General features: G+C 36.0%; 1 protein-coding gene across 5 annotated transcripts in view; it reads left to right on the forward strand.

Moving 5' to 3' along the window:
• FSTL5 (follistatin like 5) overlaps positions 1 to 23164 on the forward strand; it is a 937973-nt gene that overhangs the window by 488742 nt on the left and 426067 nt on the right. For all 5 annotated transcript variants that reach the window (XM_086345931.1, XM_086345933.1, XM_086345932.1 and 2 more), the window contains one exon: positions 10147 to 10267. In XM_086345931.1, coding sequence (XP_086202057.1) covers positions 10147 to 10267 — 121 coding nt within the window. The remainder of the gene's footprint in view (positions 1 to 10146; positions 10268 to 23164) is intronic.

The following is a 23164-nucleotide window of genomic DNA, read 5'->3' on the forward strand; positions in this document are numbered from 1 at the left end:
CACCAAGGCATTAGAGACTCCTCAGCTTAAAATTCTCCTGGTTTAATTTAAGAACAGCTAACATTGTGCTCTTAAAGGCAAATGGTGCTAACAGCTTGGAAAATATGTCCCTCAGCCTTCTCCCCATTTCATAAAATAACCACCCATGAAATTTAAGTAAGCCAAATTATTCCCTTGTGATTCGGAGTTTAAATAAGCAGCTGTATTGAGTATATTGATTTAGTTTTTTTCTTCATTTAGATTCTGTCATCTTAATAAGCTGATTCACATTAGGAATACCTATTAGAATGAAATATTTCCCTAATGTGCACACATGCCAACTATTTATTAAAATAGTAAGAAGAACTACTTGTTCTCAGGATTTAGATTATTATGTTGTATATATATTTGACTTAAAAAGCCATTTGCTCAATGACTCCATGTGTGAATACATTTGCAAAATTAAATAAAAAAGGAATAAATAACACTAGATATTTTTAGCTAACAGGATGGGCATGATGCCGATGTCTTTACAGACTTTGTACATATTCATTTTCTTTAAAACTTATTAGAACCGTTACATAGTTAATCTTTATTTTGAGTTAATCTTTATTTTGAGAGTTGTTAAGCCTATTACAAATTTAAAGATTTTTTAAAAGGTTCTGGTGGCTAGTCAACATATTTATTTACAATGAGATTGGTAGGAATTGTTTTGCCTCATAGATAAAATACTATTTTAGTGGGAACAAACTAAACAAACAAATAAGCACTTTTTATTTGCAAACAAATAAGCACTTGTGTGGATAGAGAAGGGGATAGGTGGGGACTCTCTGGGAATACCATGGTAATTAATCCTATTCAACATTTAGAAATCCCATAAACCTGTCAGATATACAAAATAAGGCAGCAGAAACCTGGAGTCAGAACAGCATTGGCAATGCCAGTAGGTAGATCCTAGTAGAACTGGGAATTACCTTTTAAGAGCTAAGGCTTTAGTAACAATAATAACAACAATGGTTAGCATTTAACAGAGAAAGGTAAGGCCTGTAATTTTTGGTTTAGGTGCAGCTAACTGCTACAATTAAAAAAGCAATACTTTCAATTGTATCTGGAAACCATAGTAACTAGTTTCAAATACTGTTTTGTTTTTCTTTAAGGCTGTTCCTACAATAACTTGAAAGCTAAAATGTACTGCTTTTTTTAAAAACTTAACACCATGTTTAATTTTTATCATAGCATGTTTTGACCTTTATAAATGTCCATAGTAGTATGTCTTCACCTACAATGGGAATTATTAGTAATTTTAAAAATGTTATTTTGCTTGTTTGTTTGAATTTTTATTGGTGTATAGTTGATTTATAATGCTGTGTTGCTGCCAAGTCACTTCAGTCATGTCCGACTCCGTGTGACCCCATAGACAGCAGCCCACCAGGCTCCCTGGTCCCTGGGATTCTCCAGGCAAGAACACTGCAGTGGGCTGCCATTTCCTTCTCCAATGCATCAAAGTGAAAAGTGAAAGTGAAGTCGCTCAGTCATGTCCGACTCTTAGCGACCCCATGGACTGCAGCCTACCAGGCTCCCCCGTCCATGGGATTCTCCAGCTGAGTACTGGAGTGGGGTGCCGTGTTAGTTCCTGTCATAAAGCAAAGTGATTCAGTTATATATATATGTGTGTGTATATATGTGTATATATGTATATATGTGTATATACATATATATATGTATATGTGTATATATACATGTGTATATGTATATATATATATACACACACATATATATAATTTTTTTCCCATTTAGGTTTTTTCCATTTAGGTTTTTATGGAGCATTAAGTAGAGTTCCCTGTACTATACAGTAGATCCTTATTAGTTATCTGTTTTATATATAGTAATGTGTATGCATATGTGCTAAGTCGCTTCAGTCATGTCCAACTCTGTGCAACCCCGTGGACTGCAGCCTGCCAGGCTCCTCTCCATGAGGTTCTCCAAGCAAGAATATTGGAGTGGGTTGCCATACACTTCTCTAGGGGATCTTCCCAACCCAGGGACTGAACCCATGTCTTTCTCATCGGCCAGGCAGTTTCTTTACTACTAGTGCCAATGAGGATGCCCTAGTAATATATATGGTGGTGGTGGTGGTTTATTCACTAAGTTATGTCTGACTCTTGTGACCCCATGGACTGTGTAGCCCACCAGGTTCTTCTGTCCTTGGGATTTTCCAGGCAAGAATACTGGAGTGGATTGCCATTTCCTTCTCCAGGGATCTTCTTGACCCAGGGATTGAACCCAGGTCTCTTTCATTGAAGGCAATTTCATTAATGACTGAGCTAGCAGGGAAGCTCTAGTAATGAGTATATGTTAAACTAAATCTTCCAATGTGTCCCTCTTTACCCCTTATCCCCGGTAAAGTCATAAGTTTGTTTTCTATATTGGTAACTCTATTTCTGTTTTGTAGATAAATTTGTTTGTACTTTTTTTTTTTTTTTAAGAGTTCTCATATAAGTGATATCATATAACATTTGTCTTTCTTTGTCTGACTTACTTCTCTCGGTATGGCAATCTCTATATTTATCCATTTTGTTGCAAGTGCTATTATTTACTTTTATTTACAACTGAGTAATATTCCACCATATGTATATACCAAAATTTAGTTTTTAAACATATTATTTGTAGCATATTTATTTTAGAATGTCAAGGTACATTAAAAATGTTGGCACTCATGTTCAGAGAATCCCAGTGAGCCATATAGAATGCCTTGAAAATAAAATAGTTTTCATCCCACCAATGATTTCATATTGTTGTATTGCAACTAGCCTTTAAAAATTAATATTGACCCTAATGATTTTTAAATGTCTTTTAACTAGCTAGACATGTTATAAAGCCTAAAAGAGAACTTAGAAGATGTGATATATCCATGTGATTCTTTTCTTTAAATACATTTATCACAGAGTAGCATCAGTTATATATGATCAAACAACTATTATTTATAATGTTAATTATCCTCTGTCCTTTTATGTTGTTTATTTTTTTAATATGATTGGTAATCTACAATTATCTTTTTTCCCAAATTTTCTAATAATTTGCCCCATTCATCCTTAGAGAGAATATTAACTCTCTAAGGGCAGAGTGTATTTTTCTTCCTTATTAATTAATCTCCCGTCCCCAGCTCTATTTCTGGCATTTGTTGGTTGCAAAGAAAGGAAACAAAAGAATGAAGGAAGGGAGAGAGGGAGAAGGAAAGAAAGAAAGTGTACAAGAAGCTGTCTGGAGAGCCAAGTAATAAAAGATCCAACCTATATATTATTGTGGGGAAAACTTAAAGGCAATGCCTGGAGATGTGTATTGTTACCACAAGAGTATATTTATTTTCTGAGCCTTGGGCTTTGATGTAATTTACACATTTGTCAAGTAAAGGAGTGAATATATCTGCCTCTCTTCAACTTCATAAATGTGATGGGTTTTCTTTAAAATAGAGGATCACTGAGCTCTAAGTCAGTACTAAGACCTTGTGATTCTGACACGTTCATGATTAGTTTGAGAAAAATAGTTTGCAAAGGATGAAGGAGAGCTCATGTTACTTGAACGTATTATCAAGTAGAAAAAAATATGCACAACCTGAGAGTTATTAGTTAGGTTTTATTTAGGACAAAATGAAGACTATAGACTGGGAGACAGCATTTCAGATAGCTCTCAGAAACTAGTCCAAAAAATAGGGGGAGGGACAGTGCATGTGATTTTGGTGAAGGTGGAGTACATGCAATCAAACACATGTTGTTTTTCAGAAGGTTTCTACTAATCTCATGAAGATTACTGCTGGTTATGAAGTGGGGGTATCACCGTGAAGGATTTTAGTGTTTTTCTAAATAGGAAGAGATTCAAGAATTGGGCTAATAAAATCTTCTCCTGAATAATCTCTAACTGAAGACCTGTTCTGCCAGTTTTGTCCAGAGCACAGAGTGCCTCATTCCTAATCTCTGCCCTGAATTCCTTTAAGGGGGTGTTATAGGTCAGCAGCAGCTGCAGAGGCTAAAGTTTTAACCTTGTAGAGGCAGATGGCAAGTGCCAATTTGTAGTTGGCAAAGTTAATAGTATATTTCTTTTAAGTCCATCATTTCTCCTGTTGTAGCCATGCATTCTGGGAAACAAACTCACTCAGAAGGACAATGCAGATGGTGGAGTGCAGTTTATTACATTTGCGGGCCCAAGGCAGAGTTTCCTCTTAACCAAGGACCCCAACCAGTTTTTGTGAAAACCTTATATACCCTAACTGTACTTGCCCAAACCCACGCCCCAAATTCCGTGAAACTAGTCTGAACAAAGGAAAAAGAAAGGCACAAAAAAGTTCAGTTAAATTCAGTCACTCAGTCGAGTCTGACTCTTTGCAACCCCATGAATCACAGCAAGCCAGGCCTCCCTATCCATCACCATCTCCCAGAGTTCATTCGAACTCACATCCATCGAGTTGGTGATGCCATCCAGCCATCTCATCCCCTGTCGCCCCCTCTTCCTCCTGCCCCCAATCCCTCCCAGAATCAGAGTCTTTTCCAATGAGTCAACTCTTCGCATGAGGTGGCCAAAGTACTGGAGTTTCATTCAGCTTTAGCATCATTCCTTCCAAAGAACACCCAGGGCTAATCTCCTTTAGAATGGACTTGTTGGATCTCCTTGCAGTCCAAGGGACTCTCAAGAGTCTTCTCCAACACCACAGTTCAAAAGCATCAATTCTTTAACACTTAACTTTCTTCACAGTCCAACTCTTGCATAGACACATGACCACTGGAAAAACCATAGCCTTGACTAGATGGCCCTTTGTTGGCAAAGTAATGTCTCTGCTTTTCAATATGCTATCTAGGTTGGTCATAATTTTTTTTCCAAGGAGTAAGCATCTTTTAATTTCATGGCTGCAGTCACCATTTGCAGTGATTCTGGAGCCCAGAAAAAGAAAGTCTGACACTGTTTCCACTCTTTCCCCATCTATTTCCCATGAAGTGATGGGACCAGATGCCATGATCTTCGTTTTCTGAATGTTGAGTTTTAAGCCAACTTTTTCACTCTCCTCTTTCACTTTCATCAAGAGGCTTTTTAGTTCCTCTTCACTTTCTGCCATAAGGGTGGTATCATCTCCGTATCTGAGGTTTTTGATATTTCTCCCGGCAATCTTGATTCCAGATTGTGTTTCTTCCAGCCCAGCGTTTCTCATGATGTACTCTGCATAGAAGTTAAATAAGCAGGGTGACAATATACAGCCTTGATGTACTGCTTTTCCTATTTGGAACCAGTCTGTTGTTCCATATCCAGTTCTCACCGTTGCTTCCTGACCTGCATATAGGTTTCTCAAGAGGCAGATCAGATGGTCTGGTATTCCCATCTCTTTCAGAATTTTCCACAGTTTATTGTGATCCACACAGTCAAAGGCTTTGGCATAGTCAAGAAAGCAGAAATCGATGTTTTTCTGGAACTCTCTTGCTTTTTCGATGATCCAGCAGATGTTGGCAATTTGATCTCTGGTTCCTCTGCCTGTTCTAAAAGTGGCTTGAACATCTGGAAGTTCACAGTTCACGTATTGCTGAAGCCTGGCTTGGAGAATTTTGAGCATTACTTTACTAGCGTGTGAGATGAGTGCAATTGTGCAGTAGTTGAGCATTCTTTGGCATTGCTTTTCTTTGGGATCGGAATGAAAACTGACCTTTTCTAGTCCTGTGGCCACTGCTGAGTTTTCCAAATTTGCTGGCATATTGAGTGCAGCACTTTCAGAGCATCATCTTTCAGGATTTGAAATAGCTCAACTGGAATTCCATCACCTCCCCTAGCTTTGTTCGTAATGATGCTTTTTAAGGCCCACTTGACTTTACATTCCAAGATGTCTGGTTCTAGGTGAGTGATCATACCATCGTGATTATCTTAGTCATGAAGATCTTTTTTGTACAGTTTTTCTGGGTCTAATCCTTGATTTATATGCCTTAAACCTGGGTAGTCAACCGTGGACAATTATCAATAGAGTTGTGGTCATTCTCTAAGAAGTGTAATAGAATGTATGATTCTATTTGGTTACACAGATAATTAGGGTATTCTTTTAGGTGATGAAGAGCCCTGGGGCTCTTCCTTCGGGGACCTGGTTTCCCAGTTGGTATGTCGTTTCCATAGATACTGGGCATATAACTCAAAGTCCACAGTCCTGCCCAAGATGGAGTCCTGCTCTCAAGATAGATAGAGCCTGTTCTATTTCCTCCTTCACTCCTGTTCCACTAAGGAGAGTAAAGAAAAGAAACAAAACTGGAAGATTTCACTCCTCTCTGATCTCCTACACAAATAGTCTCGTCAGCATGACTCAAGACCACCAAAACCACATGCACTGTATCTCTTGCATGAATAATATAATAACTTTGGATTTCCAAATCATGCCTTATCCCCAGAAATCTAATACCCATATATCTCACAGCGGGAGACAACCCTCTACATCTGCCTCTGGCATTTTCTATTTCTCTTTCCAGTTCTTGTTGATCATCTGAGATACTGCATATTTTATAAGCATTTCTCAGAATTATTGTGTTTTGTTTCCAGACCACTGTGGGCTTCCCTTGTGGCTCAGCTATTAAAGAATATGCCTGCAATGAGGGAGACCTGGGTTTCATCCCTGGGTTGGGAATATCCCCTAGAGAAGGGATAGGCTTCCCACTCCAGTATTCTGGCCTGGAGAATTCCTTGGACTCTATAGTTGGACGTGACTGAGCGACTTTCATTTCCAGACCACTACAGTCAAATGAATATTGTAATAATGCAAGTTACATGAATTTTTATTTCCTAATGAGTATATAGCTCAGTTGGTAAAAATGTGCCTGCAATGCAGGAGACCCCAGTTAGATTGCTGAGTCAGGAAGATCCCCTGGAGAAGGGATAGGCTACCCACTCCAGTATTCTTGGGCTTCCTTTGTGGCTCAGCTGGTAAAGAATCTACTTGCAATGCAGAAGACCTGGGTTCAATCCCTGGGTTGGGAAGATCCCCTAGAGAAGGGAAAGGCTACCCACTCCAGTATTCTGGCCTGGAGAATACCGTGGACTATACAGTCTGTGGGGTTGCAAAGAGTTGGACATGACTAAGCGACTTTCACTTTCAGTGAGTAAAAAAGTTACATTTTCACTACACAATATTCTATTAAATGTGCAATAACATTATATATAAGGGCATCCCTGGTGACTCAGATGGTAAAGAATTCACCTGTAATGCAGGAGACCTGGGTTCAATCCCTGGGTGGGAAGATCCCCTGGAGAAGGGACAGCTACCCACTCCAGTGTTCTTGCCTGGAGAATTCCATGGACAGAGAAGCCTGGCAGGCTACAGTCAATGGGGTCACAATTATTCGGACATGACTGAGTGACTTTCACTTCACTTCACTTCATTACATATAAAGAAATAATGTACTTATCCTAATTAAAATATATTTTAAAATGACAGTATGCTCAGTGAATCTGGCTTTGCCAGTAGTCTCTATGTCAGATGTAACACATGCATTTTGAAGAGGTTAGACTGGAAAGGTTTTAGAACCAGAGCCAGACAATAAATGAAATAAATGTCCTACAAGTTTGAATTCCCAGTGCCAGAGTGCTTAATGTATTACTGCTTCTATCTTATTTTACATTTTCTTCTTAACAGTCAAACACACAGCTCTTTAAGGCTATCAGAACCCAGAATATCTAAAGCAATTTTCCCATGATGGTTAAAAGGTCACAAGATAATAACTCCTACATTGAAACACCTCACACCATGCCAAATCTCCCATCAGGAAACAAAGGAGAAACATGCTTACCAGGAAGCATGTCTTAAGTAAGCTATTTCATTGAACAGACATGGAATAAATGAGGAAAATATATATTAAACAATGGATTTATGAAGGGATGAATCACTTAACCCCTCTATCATAGCAGGCCAAATATCACTGAACAGCTATATACATATATATATATATATATATATATAATCTCACTAGCCAGGACCATGCACTTTTCTAAAGCACATTCCTTAAAACAGTATATCCAGCTTGAGTTGTATCATCATGATCGAATCAAGATCAAATCAAAAGCAAGCTAGTCTTATGCCAAAATCAGTATTAAGGAAAAGGATAGACATCTGTTCTCTTGGTTTATACACAATTTACCTTGAATAAAATATTAGAACAGAAATTAATATGAGACAATGATGAAAGCTTCTCTTCCAACTTTCTGTTCCATCATTTCACAAAGTATGTGAATTAAAGCCAGCAAAAATAGTATTAAAGTATCTGACCAGATTCCATTATCACTGCATCCTAAAAACTACTGTGGTGCTGGCCCCACAGGTCTTTAGAAAGAGCACAGTGAGGTAAGATCAAAAACACTGCCCCTCTGCCACCTGGGAAAAGGCTTTTCTCATCAACTAACAAACAACAGATGGAGAGTGGCTGAGAGCTTGGTTGCTTTCTAAACAGAAAAGCAGTATTTGTTTTCCCATTAGGCTTATAGGAGAAATAGCTCTAGCCATTAAGTAGTTTTGTTAATCCCTCCAGCTGGACTGTGCGAAAGCCAAGGACTTTACCACTCACTATCAACCATATCTATTTATATGGAAAGCAGATAAATCACTCACATTTTTCCTCCTCTAGGGCAGTAAATGCCAGCTTAGCCAATGAAATTTGAATACAGTAAATAAGAATAGAGAGCACATGATGTTGTGAAGGCTATATTTAGCAGTGCAAACACTGTCATTGCGTGTCACCACTCAGGTGACAGGGGTAGGAGCTTCTAGTGATGCATAGGCTAAGCTCCATCCTCAGAGCTGTCTCTGCAGCTCATCCTCATGCAGGCATGACAACTTTTAACACTAGGGTGTTCCATAAAAGAGTTAAAAATAGCTCATTAAAATAGACATTATTATCACCAATCTGCCATTGTTATGACAAAGTCTCAATCTTTCAAACTATATGTAACCATAATATACACAAGCTGGTGTGGAAAACTCCAATGAATTTTTATAATTAGAAGCACATTTGTGTATATATAAATCATTATTTTTAACATTAAATGATTATGTCTGAGTGTATACTATATGTGTTTCACTTGACTAAAACTGTTTATATATATATATATGCATATTTGTATTTATAATCTGCACACCAACCAGGAGAAGTAGAGGTTGCTATCATTAATTTCTTAGTGAGAAAAGGTTGAGTGACTTGCCAGAAATTATAGAGCTATTATGTAGCCTTGGCATGGTCTAAACCCAAAGCTGGCCGACTTCAAAGCTTGTGTTTCCTGATTGCACCAACTTTAACAAAACGTACACGGTAAAGCAAACCTCCAAGCAATGTGAACCACTCCCTCTGTGGACAAATATGAAAGACTGTTGGACACAGGCATGCAGCTACCTGGGGAAAAGGAATGTTTGAAAAATCTTGGGGAGCCCTTTTACCAGACAAGCTACAGTCAAAATCAGTAGAATCTTAAAACAGCTACTGCCACAGTCCAAGGAACAGAGCACAGAGCAGAAAAGCATTTTGGCGATTTTTCTCACCCGTGCTTGGGTAGATTCCCATCATCAATTGGTGCATTAATTCTAACTGGCTCCTGGAAACAGTAATTTGCTTAATAGCTCCTTTGTGATCCAGGGAGTTAGTTCAGAATCCCAAATGGCTTCACTTCCAGCTTGGGAGGATGTTAGACAAAAGAGAAAAAAAAAAAAAATCTAACTTTATTTTTCACAAATAATAGGAAGATGAAAATTGGAACAAGCTACTGACTATTTTTGTTGGGAAAGAGCTGTTCCATTTTGACATGGGTCACTGAGACTTAGGAGGCAATTTTCATGTAGAAGTAAAGTATCTCCTTGAGTCAATGTAAGTAAAGCAAAGTAAATGAGTAAAATACAAAAATGCCCCTTTAATGTTCAAGTTTTCTGGGTCCTACTGGGAGATTTTTGTATTAGAACTTTCAGGCTAAATTCTAAGTATCTGTCTGAGTGTCAAAATAAACTAAGTCAAATTTATAATTTTATGTCATTGAAACACTTGAAAATAAATGTCCAGTAACTGAAAACCCAGGTTTCCTATAAGTTCAGTTCTTTGCTCAAGTGTAGACTTAAATTACCTATAGAAATGTTAAGACACTGATATAATTGCATGATTTTAATTTTCTTTTCAGGTGATAAAACAGGAAGAACTTGGCAAGGACCTTTCTGATTGTACTTTGTATGATCTACTGAAATATGATGATTTTAACTCAGACAAGCACCTGGCTCTTGAAGAATTTTATAGAACATTCCGTGAGTATAAGATTCGTTTTCTAATTCCTCTTTTTTCTTTTCCTGATTCATTACCCAATATGATGTGTTTGCTTGATCTCAAAGTACAAGCTGCTACTGAAGAGAAGTGATACAACTGATAAAATTTAAGGGTTTGGCTCTATTGAAAAGAATGTAAGAGGTAAGGGATTTAATATTCTAAAATAAAGAGCTAGAAATATTCAGTAGCCCTTGCTATCAGTTCTTGATTCTAGTTTAGATATTAATTCCACAATGCTATTTCCAAGGTTATTTTAGACTAGGAACAGTACTTCATTGTTTGTCACTGCTTATCAAAAGCAATTTAATTATTTACACAGTGACTCTTTTACCTTATAGGTAAAATAAAGTTGTTTAATAGTTTACATATATGATAACAAAATCAGCATATGAATGAAAATTTATATACGTTAAGATACTTTAGAATGAATGATATATGTGTAAATGCTTTAAGACTCCTTCAAATTGAATGTTTATACTTTGTATTGCAAAATTGTAAAGATGATTTTGTTTTAAAAAGCTACATGCCAGGTTATTCTTTAAAAATAATTCCAAAGAAAAAAAACTAGGAGACAGAAAAACAGAAAGGAATGTTTTCAGAGTGTGTGTTAAAAAAAAGGGGGGGGGATCATTAAATAAACTGGTATTTGAAAATCACAAAGTAATCCAAGTTAAAGGGCATTTTAGATAAATAGATTGTCTTTAATATTTTTATATGTATTCACATATGTATGGCTTTCCAAATATATACACATGTATTTTTTTTCCAAAAAGACAGGAAATAGACTGTGTTTCATATAAAAAGATCATGTTTGAATTATGCCTGTCATATATCAGCTGTCTGATATTGGAAAAAATTACTTAAATCTCTAAAAATTCATATGAATAATGATAGTAATTATCACATCATTTTACATTAAACATTGGTCATATTTTATGTGGTATTTGATACTAGCAAAGTAATAAATATGAAAGAGTTGCAGGTTATAAAGCTTTAAGGCAAGAAGTTAGTATGCTCTTCAGATTTAATTAAGCTGTATTTCCACTTTAAATTGCAAGCATAATACAAGATGGGATATCTCAGTAAACATTTCATCCTTTAAAGGTGTGTACAACTTTTCAAAGGTAAGAAGAGAGCAGCATTATCATTGGAAGATTATATGAAGAAACTGAAACATGAGAAATTAAGAATTAAGTGGCTGAATTTATAATTGAATCTAGAGTTAAGAAGTCTGTGTGTTTGTCATTGAACTTCACTCTGTAGCAAGCATTCTTTTGTATGCTTTAGGATAACAGGAATACTATGGTTTATCAGGAAAACATATTATATTATAAAAAATCACATTATATTATGTTATACCAAATCATTTAAGATAGAAGGAGATAAATGTCATAGAAAGTCCTACACAAAATATTAAGTGAATTAAGAATATAATCTCCCCCTTGGGGAATCAAGGAGAGGTGGTGGAGGTAGTAATAATTGAATGAGTCTTCAGGATGAGTGGATTTGGTCTTTGTTGGATGAGAGACAGAAGATGGACAAACAGAATAGTGTCAGAGAGGAAGAAATGTTCCACGACCCTTCTAGACTTCTCTGACTGGCCTACGGATCAAGTTGTCATGAGGCATATTAGCAGGAGAAAATCAAACAAAGTTTAATAATGTATATAAATGGGAGAGACCCAGGAAAACCAAAACCGTCACCTTAAGTAGTAAAACCCTTACCTTAAGTACTGTCCTCAATGACTGAAACCCTTACCTTAAATGACTGAAAACCTCACCTTGAGTACCATCCTCAGCTAAAGACAAAAGAGGACTTCAGAGGGCAGGAAGGCAATTTTCAGACAAATGAAAAAGCAGATGTTTGGTAAACAAATGTTTGCTGTGCCCTGCAGAGAAAATAGAACATAGGAATTTTAACAAATAGAGATTTGCTAAGTTCCTCCCTGTCCACACCTAGTTCACATTATAGTTAGCCTACAGTGACAGCTCCCTTCCTGGAACAGGTCTTCTATCTGCTTTCTTTTAGGCAGTTAGGGGGAAAATTGAAATTTACTGTCTCAGTCTTTTGGGCTTTGATTGTCTCTTTAGTACACAAGTAGTATGTATACTAAAGAGACATTTTAGGGTGTCAAGTGTGCTTCCTATAGTGGCATAAATAAAATCTCAGCTGCATGATATACCACAGTATTTAGAGAAAGTCTATGAACTATTATTACTATTTTACTAACTTATTTTATTAAACAGGGAGTCTAATCTAACAACTACTATTCCACACTCTCATAATATTAAGACACTGGGATTTGGCTAAATAAAAGTACTTGAAATTTGTAGCAATAGCAGGCAACATTTTTAATGGTATACAAACTATCAAGTGTGAATAAGAGAATTAAATATGTTTCTATAGGATTTTTATTTGAAATGTAGTTGTTGTTGATGGTGGAAAAGTGGAGCTAGAAAATGACAAAACAATGAAAATAAAGTGTGAATAACGTATTATTTTTGTGATAACATGGCAAAGACTGAATAGTGATCCCTAGCAATATCAATCAGAGAAAGCAATGGCACCCCACTTCAGTACTCTTGCCTGGAAAATCCCATGGAAGGAGGAGCCTGGTAGGCTGCAGTCCATGGGGTCGCTAAGAGTCTGACACGACTGAACGACTTCACTTTCACTTTTCACTTTCATGCATTGGAGAAGGAAATGGCAACCCACTCCAGTGTTCTTGCCTGGAGAATCCCAGGGACAGGGGAGCCTGGTAGGCTGCCGTCTATGAGGTCGCACAGAGTAGGACACGACTGAAGCGACTTAGCAGTAGCAGCAGCAGCAGCAGCAGCAATATTACTACATAAGAATCTTCTCAAGAATACTACTATCTGGCCCCTATGAAGGGGAAAATATGATACTGTGTTTGAGAGATGATTTGAGGCTGCTAAAGAAGGCAAGGTAGTCAGTATATTGTAAAGATGAATAAAATTATGCAATTTAGAAATCTGAAGCATTAGTATAAGCATTCGATAGAGACATAGTGAAACATGGTTTATAAAGGAACAATTGGGCACTAGGAACAATTGAATTTGGATAGAAGAAAATCTATATGATTCTGTTGATGGCTGGAAGGTAATATGGTGTCAATTTTACAGAAATTATTTATATGAAATACCATGAAATTGAATGAATATCATTAATAATTCTGCTATTAGGTGAAAATTGTGTCTAATACAAAAGGTTTACATTTTAAATATTTTTGAACCATAAAGAGATAATGGGTAATGCAAGCACTTGGCAATTGGCAATCATATTATGAGCTTTTATCATTTTGAATCATCACAAAACATTTTCTTAACTATGATAAAATTATTTTAACAATCAGTTGGAAAAGATAGTGTTTTTCTAAGTAATTCTAGAATTATCTGGAGTGTTTTAATATTCCTTGTGGTTTAACCAAAAAATTTTCCATATAGTTTTACATTTTTAGTGTTTCAACCTTATTAAACAGGGCAACCAGTTCTATAATGACTTCTTGGAGAGAGCAAAACTAACTTGTATGGATTGTCTGTATCAGCAAGGCATTTATATGTGAGTAGGAAACATATGCGGAAAAGGCAATGGCACCCCACTCCAGTACTCGTGCCTGTAAAATCCCATGGATGGAGGAGCCTGGTAGGCTGCAGTCCATGTGGTCGCTAGGCTGCAGTCCATGTGGTCGCTAGGAGTCGGACACGACTGAGCGACTTCCCTTTCAATTTTCACTTTCCACTTTCATGCATTGGAGAAGGAAATGGCAACCCACTCCAGTGTTGTTGCCTAGAGAATCCCAGGGACGGGGGAGCCTGGTGGGCTGCCGTCTCTGGGGTCACACAGAGTTGGACACAACTGAAGTGACTTAGCAGCAGCAGCAGCAGCAGGAAACATATGCCTATTTTTTTTTCTCTCCTTCTGTTTTTTTTTTTTATTTTTTATTTTTTTTAATTTCAGGTATACACGTGCTCCCCATCCTGAACCCTCCTCCCTCCCCCCTCCCCATACCATCTCCTTCTGTTTTAATACAACTAAACCCACCTCAGTTTTGTGACAGGATTTGTGTAATGACATGATTTTAAAAAGTAATTCTATTTAAAATATTAATATTATGAATAAAAATGTATAAAAATAGTGAAAAGGCAATCCATTTTAAAATTATGTACTAAGTACCTATGTGTATGCTCTGCTATGCTAAGTTGCTTCAGTTGTGTCCGACTCTGTGCGACCCCATAGACAGCAGCCCATTAGGCTCCTCTGTCCCTGGGATTCTCCAGGCAAGAGTACTGGAGTGGGGTGCCATTGCCTTCTCTGACCTATGTGTATAGAGTGCTGTATTAGTTAAAGTAACTTGAAAAAGATGTTTTCTTTCCCTGAGGGATACATCATCTCAGACAATGATAAAAATGACAGATGAAGGAAGGGTAAATACTAATCATTTTTCATACATAGAATTCATTCCCCCAGATAGTTTCTAAAACGAAAGCACAGAAAACTAAAAAGTCCCTGAATGAATATCCAAGAGAAAAAACTAAGGCCAGAGAAGTTAAATTTATCTTTATCCACTCATTATTTAACTGCTGGATATAAGGATAGATAGAATTCTTGAATTCCAGTTAATAAACTGCTATCATATAAAATGGGAAAAAGTTTGCAAAGCAAGTAGGTAAATGTTAATGGTAAAGAAAAAAAGCCAGCACATCATCAAGTGTTATTACATTATATTAGAGTGTTGTTTTCACACTTATAAGGTTTTTCATAATTTTTTTTTCCATTTTGGATAAGATGAATTATTTTATTATTTCCTAATAAGCATTATGTGACATTCTTAATTTCTCTCCAGTGTTTTTGACATTAGTAAAAAATCCTTTGAGTTTTCTAAGATACCTAAATCCCTCACTCTCACTGCAAGTATCAAATATCTTAAATCATGCTTTCTTTGGTTAACAAACTTGGAAATATGTGTAATGGGATCCAATAAATACTAAGTGAGGTCAGACATAGTTTTGAATACTTAGAGGAAATACTAAACCTTCTTTTCAAATTGTGGACACCCTGCATCCCTGCATTTTGTTGTCTCAAGAGTAAAATGTGTAGATTTGCAGTGTAAAGAGTGCTTAGAATTAAAAACAGATAGTATTTTTATTAACTATAAGGACTTGTACTGGCATATAGAGACAGTATTTTATTTTCGTCCAACTGAAAATCAAAATACAATGTTTGATTAAGTTTGACTTGCCTTGAAATATGTATTTTTGCTTCAAATCCATAGGTAAGTGCAAGTAATTCACCATCAGACAATATGATCACACACAGAATTTCAGAAATGATGTTTAAATAAATGTTTATATATATTTAGTTTTGTGCATTCAGTTGGGATAATAAAGTGCAACTATATGACTATTAATTTTAGGAAATACTCATTTTCATTTGGACATTCTAGATTGCCAAAATTAGTGCAGTTGTCTACCCCCTAAATATATATTTGTTTTGGAAATGCTTTTCAAGTACTTAATTTCCTAAGTTAAACTATATACTGCTTTGATTTAAAATTGTATGGAGTGAGGAGTTTGTGTAATTCTGACATTCTTGAAATTCTATTAAATAAGTGTGAGTTGTAGTTCCCTAAGCCATTTACATACACTTTAAGACATGTATGTGTTCTAGTGATTACAGGTCTAATGTCACCCTTAAATATATCTTTATTCAATTCAGAAACAATCTCTATGTGGAAGGATCTACAGGAAGATATTTTTCTACTATGCATAAAGTAATTCGGTTTTTGCAAGCCTAATGCATCAATTGTGAGATTTATATTGAAACTAATTGTACAATATCTGTCTCTCATTTTTAAAAAAGAATAATTAGGATTCTAAATTTTTTTTAAATGCAAGAGTTACTTTAAATCACCTAAGTCTTCATGATTATATGTGAAAGGCTTCTTAATGGAGTATAGATTTGATAGTGACATTATAAGGAAAAGAAAATTTATTTTTCTAGGAAATCACAGTTGCTGCAATAAAATGTTAATTATCAGAACCATCTAATAATTCAAGCAATGAAATATAAGTATCATATTAACATTCATTGACATTACATCATTAGTATATGAAAGTTCTTTATTTGAGAAAAATAGCTGAATTTAGTGACCAATTAAGAATGTTGAAGCATGTGAAAGTGATGGAGACAGGACTAGAAGAGCAGTAGCAATAATGTAAGGATGTGTCCGTATTTGGAAAATAGCTTACAAGTAGAATTAGCTGGATTAGATGAGTGATTACATACACATGGGAGGGAGAGGATAGGGTCAAGGATAATGTCAAATTATCTAGTTTGCATACAAAGCTAAATAATGATGCTACTCATTAAGTTAGGAAGCACAGGAAAAGAAACAAGTTTGGGGAGTATATCTAGTTAAATTTTAGACATATTGGCATATTCAAATAGAAACTTTTAGTTGGAGAATCAGGTGGCCCAGAGTCAGGTGAGAGCTATGGTCACAAGGAGAGACATAGAGCATGTAGTTAAAATTTGATTCTGTGGCAAGGATGGAGGTATTCAAGGTAAGTACAGGAAGTCCCCTTCATGAACAAGTTCCATGCCAAGAGCTGATTCATAAGTCTAATTTGTTCATAAATCCAACAAAGTTAGCCTAGCTACCCAACTAACACAATCAGCTATATAGTACTGTACTATATAATAGGTTTATAATACTTTTCACACAAATAATACATAAAAACACATTTTTAATCTTATAGTACAGTACCTTGAAAAGTACAGTAGTACAATACAACAGCTGGCACACAGGGGCTGGCATTGAGTAAGCAGGCAGGAGGAGTTATTGACTGGAGAAGGGAGAGGAGGTGGCAGATGGTAGAGCTAGCTGAAAGATCATCAGCAAGAGAAGATGGAGAGAAAGCTGCAATTTCACTTATGCCTGACACTGAGGGAACGCATCTTTGAAAGTTCACAACTTGAAGAGTCATATGTAAGAGACTTACTGTTTGTGGAGAGAAGAGTAAAACGGCAGTAGGAAACTAAAACTAAACAATAGCACAGAGAGATAGGAGGAAAACCAAAGGAGTACACCATCGTGGACTTTTAGTAAGGAATTGTTTTCAAGGCTAAGTTCAAAGCAAGAAAGTATACAACAGATGAATGGGCACTGGATTGGCAATAAGGAAGTTACTGGTAACTTTGGTCATGGCACTTTGCAGCAGAGATGTAAGTGTAGACAGTTAAGTGCTAGTGGCTGAAAAGTTGGATATTAAAAAATGAAAAAAATTCTGAGCAAAGAAGCAGAGCACATAAATGTACATTAAAGTATATATTTAGTTAAAATCTAAAATATATAAAACTCATTTGTGGTTATAGTAGTTAATGTGAATGGTCCCCTTTGGGAACACAGGCAAGAGAAAGACTTCTAAGGTGCTGGCAAGCTTATACTATTTATCTGGATTAAAAAATCCCACACTGATTTGGGAAATGCTGTGTTGGATTGAGAGAACTGCTATATTCATAAAAGAATCCATACTGGATCATTGTAGAATAAAATTTTGCAGGAACTTTATAAAACTTTGATTCACTGGAGAAATCAATCTTCTACTACGAGCTTTGATTACAAAGTTAGTTCACATGTGTGTATGGCTGTACTCTTCTGCGTTGGAGTATGCAGATATGCCCTGATGGTTGGATAAATACAGAATCACTGTCTTACAGATGGTTACACTGTGTGTTATTTTTGCTGTGTCTGGGTTCTAGCCACTATAAAAAATACTGTTGCAAAACATGATTGTTGAAATTTTATGTATACACATATATTCCAAAAGGACAGTTTCTTGGTCTTAAACCAAAAAAAAACACCAAAAAACAAAAACAAACAAAAAAAACTTTTATACCCTAACTGTTAATACAAGAACAACTGATGAGGTAATACAGATTTGAACTATAATTTTAAAATCTTCAAAACTGTAAGATTATATAACTATGATCTTAAATCTTTCCAATTTGGAGATGACTCTGTCCTCATCCTGTTTATATTACCTTAATCTGGTGTAGCTGGTACACCTTTATGTTTCCCTTTTTACCTATAAACACTGGCATTCTACATGCTCTGATCTCTCACAGGTAAATTTTGTTTGTTGACCTGTTTGTTACTTTTAAATGCAGACTCAGTTAGATATTTCAGCTTCTATTATTTCAAGTGAAACACTTCTATTTATTTCTTGACATTTTGACTCTTCTGTCATATAGATATTGAAAATAAGGACTTGTCTGAAACAAAGTGAAATAGAAATAAAAAATAATGAAATGGTAACTGACCAATTATTCTTATTTTTCACATTGTGACATACCTTGTTAATCATAATTTAGTGCATCTGACTTAAAATTACTTTTCGCTTATTTCACTATAATATTCTGGGAAGGGCTTTGCCTGAGGCTGTTTGTAGATTTTCACAATATCTGTAATTCACTGGTAAAGAATCTGCCTGCAGTGTGGGAGACCTGGGTTTGATCCCTGGGTGGGGAAGATCTCCTGCAGAAGGAAATGGTAACTCACTCCAATATTCTTGCCTGGAGAATCCCATGGATGGAGAAGCCTGGTAGGCTACAGTCCACAGGGTCGCAAAGAGTCAGACAGAACTGAGCGACTTCACTTTCACTTTTCACCAAACTCCAGTACTCTTGCCTGGAGAATTCCATGGACAGAGAAGCCTGACAGGCTACAATTCATGGATTCACAAAGAGTCAGACACTGTTGAGTGACTAACTATTTTGCTTTCACACTTAAGCTTTGTTAACCCCCTGGTCTTAATACCAGTTTCTTAGAAACACCTTGAACTGAAGTTTGCATTGTCCTTTTGTGGTATGAAACCATATCTGTTGGCGTCTCCTCATAGTGGCTTTACTGTGAAGATTCCAGCCACACTGCTGCCAAAGAGCCCATCTATTTGGACGTGAAACAGTGGCTGCAGATTGGCAACAAAGCCTTTGCTTCATTTTAAAGTAACTCAGATTCCCAAACTGAGTTCCTACTTACGGGATTTAAGTTTTTAATTGACCAAAATTGTTCAGCAATTTAAAACAATTGGAATGAAATATGTCACATTTTAATTATTAGCTCTTTTCTGAATTTCTTTCTCTAGGTTAGTTTGAGAAGATGCATTTTATCTAAAGTTTCCAATTGAAAGTTTCCTTATAAAAGTCTGTTCTGTCAAATGATCCTTTAGAGAGGCATTAATTTACCAAGTGAGTGTTATTATGAACTCTAAAAGTGATGCTTATAAATATATAATAGCAGATGAATCAGATATTTTTTCATTTATACTACTTGGAAGCTAATACTTAAAAATTACATTTTTGCTAGATTTATTTTTTAATGTATATCTATTACTTAGGCTTCTCTGGTGGCTCAGACTGTAAATAATCTACCTGCAATGCACGAGACCCAGGTTTGATTCCTGGGTCGGGAATATCCCCTGGAGAAGGGAATGGCTACCCACTCCAGAATTTTTGCCTGGAGAATCCCATGGACAGAGGAGCCTTTGGGCTACACTCCATGGGGTCACAAAGAGTAGGACATGACTGAATAGCTAACTTTTTTTTTTTCACTTCATAGTTATCACTGTCTCTCTCTCTCTCTCTTTTTTTTTTTTACCAGCTAGAGGTCTATCCTGTCATTTAAGTGAGTTCTAACACTTTCACAGAGGAGTTGTATGGATATTACCAGATAAAACATGAAGCTTTGCATAGACTGTATCAATGCATATAGAAATCATAAGATTTATGTTCAGTATCAATATTCATTTGAATCCATTGTATCTTGTTGAAAAAAAGAAATGAATCAAAACACAAGAAATTGAGTTTTGGATTTTCATAAATTTTAACCCAAATCATGTATTAATAAAAGTTCTATCAAGATATTTTTTGCCTGCATTTATTCCATAATTCTACAGTTTTTTTTAAAGAAAGTATATTTATTTTTCTTGGGCTTCCATTCCTCAATTCCTGGGTCAGGAAAATCCCTGGAGAGGAAATGACAACTGCCTCCAGCTTTCTTGCCTGGAAAATCCAACAAGCAGAGGAGACTGGAGGGCTATGCTCCACGAGATCACAAAGAGTCAGACATGACTTATCGACTAAAAAAAAAAAAAGCAATATTTATTTTTCTTATTGTAGAAATTAAAGACAGCAAAAAGACATTCAAAACAAAAGTAAGAACCTATTTTAATTCCACCATCAGTTATAATCACTTTGAGAAATATATATGACCACATTACTTTTATATTCAAGATTTCTTTTAATTCTACCTTCGTTTAATTAATTGTATATTGGAAACACAGCATCAACAAATATAGTCTAACATCATGCTTTTAATGAATGCATTTGTGTAAAGATATCATAATTATACAAATTATAATCATGATACTTTATTACTGTTGTAAAGCTATTATTCCTCAAAGGAAGAAATTCTCTGTCCTAATAATTTTAATTGTTGTAGTAGTCACATTAAAAACAGAAAAGAAAGAAGTAAAATTGATTTTAAAGACAATTTATTTGCCCCAATATATTCAAAATATTATTATCACAACATAAAACCAATGTAAAATAAAGGAAATAATTTGTATAATTTTTCTCATCAAGTTTTGAAGTCTACCATATATTTTATATGTAACCTTCTACCAGTGTTTCCCAAATGTTTATCAATTGATGTTTAAGCTGTATTATCCCTATTCACAGTTAACACCTCTAAAATATATTATCTGATTTTTAATTATCTTATTTTAAAATTAATGACTTTTTTTCCTTCTGATCTAATATAAATGGACCAATTTTATACATATAAGCCTTTCATTGAAAACCTGTTCTTAGAATAAAAGGATCACTAATCTGAGTTTCTTCAGTCCTTGTACTGAATGAACAGTGAGACAGTTTCAAGGAGCCTGTACATCCTTATATATCACAAAGTTTAGTATACAATTTTGGAGAGTATTGAAAATAGCTTCAGACTATTGTTACCTCTGAGATCCCAGGAGAATTAATGCACTACACTCAAAATAACCTAATAATTCTTTAATGCTTAGACATTACTAAAATATTTTGCAGTGCCTTGAGGTCATCGCAATGAAAAGAAATTTATGTACATAAATGAAATCCCTAACGATTATACAGTAGAAGTGAGAAATATATTTAAGGGACTATATCTGATAGGGTACCTGATGAACTACAGACAGAGGTTCGTGACATTGTACAGGAGACAGGGATCAAGACTATCCCCAAGAAAAAGAAATGCAGAAATCAAAATGACCATCTGAGGAGTCCTTACAAACATCTGTGAAAAGAAGAAAAGCAAACATGTGAAATGTCATGTATGAAACGAGATGCCAGTCCAGGTTCAGTGCACGATGCTGGATGCTTGGGGCTGGTGCGCTGGGAAGGCCCAGGGGGATGGTATGGGGAGGTTGGTAGAAAAATCTAAAAAAAAATAAGAAAAAACAAAAAAAAAAAAAAGAAATTAAAATCATTTTTACCCCAACAAAAAAAAAAAAAAAAGCAAAGCAGAACAGGAAAGATATATCCGTTTGAGTGCAGAGTCCCAAAGAATAGCAAGCAGAGATAAGAAAGGCTTCCTCAGTGATAAGTGCAAAGAAATAGAGGAAAGCAATAGAATGGGAAAGACTAGAGATCTCTTCAAGAAAATTAGAGATACCAAGGGAACATTTCATGCAAAGATGGACTCAATAAAGGACAGAAATGGTACGGACATAACGGAAGCAGAAGATATTAAGAAGAGGTGGCAAGAATGCACAGAAGAACTTAAAAAAAAAAAAGATCATCATGACCCAGATAATCACAATGGTGTAATCATTCACCTAGAGCCAGACATCCTGGAATGGGAAGTCAAGTGGGCCTTAGAAAGCATCACTATGAACAAAGCTAGTGGAGGTGACGGAATTCCAGTAGAGCTATCTCAAATTCTAAAGATGATGCTGTGACAGTGCTGCACTCAATATGCCAGCAAATTTGAAAACTCAGCAGTGGCCACAGGACTGGAAAATTCCAATTCCAATCACAAAGAAAGGCAATGCCAAAGATTGCTCAAACTACTGCACAATTGCACTCATCTCACACTCTAGTAAAGTAATGCTCAAAATTCTGCAAGCCAGGCTTCAACAATAGGTGAACCATGAGCCTCCAGATGTTCAAGCTGGTTTTAGAAAAGGCAGAGGAACCAGAGATCAAATTGCCAACATCCGCTGGATCATCGAAAAAGCAAGAGAGTTGCAGAAAAACATCTATTTCTGCTTTCTTGACTATGCCAAAGCCTTTGACTGTGTGGATCACAATAAACTGTGGAAAATTCTGAAAGAGATGGGAATACCAGACCACCTGACCTATCTCCTGAGAAATCTGTATTCAGGTCAGGAAGCGACATTTAGAACTGGACATGGAACAACAGACTGGTTTCAAATAGGATAAGGAGTACATCAAGGCTGTATATTGTCACCCTGCTTATTTAACTTCTATGTTACATCATAAGAGTACATCATGAGAAATGCTGGGCTGGATGAAGCACAAGATGGAATCAGGATTTCGGGAAAAATATCAATAATCCAGATTTGCAGATGATACCACCCTTATGGCAGAAAGTGAAGAAGAACTGAAGAGCCTCTTAATGAAAATGGAAGAGGAGAGTGAAAAAGTTGACTTAAAACTCAACATTCAGAAAACTAAGATCATGGCATCTGGTCCCATCACTTCATGGCAAATAGATAGACAAAGAGTGGAAACAGTGACAGATTTTATTTTGGGGGGCTCCAAAATCACTGCAGATGGTGACTGCAGCAATGAAATAA

The sequence above is a fragment of the Bos grunniens genome, chromosome 17 (genome assembly GCF_055505025.1).
Source record: "Bos grunniens cultivar Pamir isolate PY7600 chromosome 17, Bosgru_T2T1.0, whole genome shotgun sequence".
Lineage (NCBI taxonomy): Eukaryota > Metazoa > Chordata > Mammalia > Artiodactyla > Bovidae > Bos > Bos grunniens.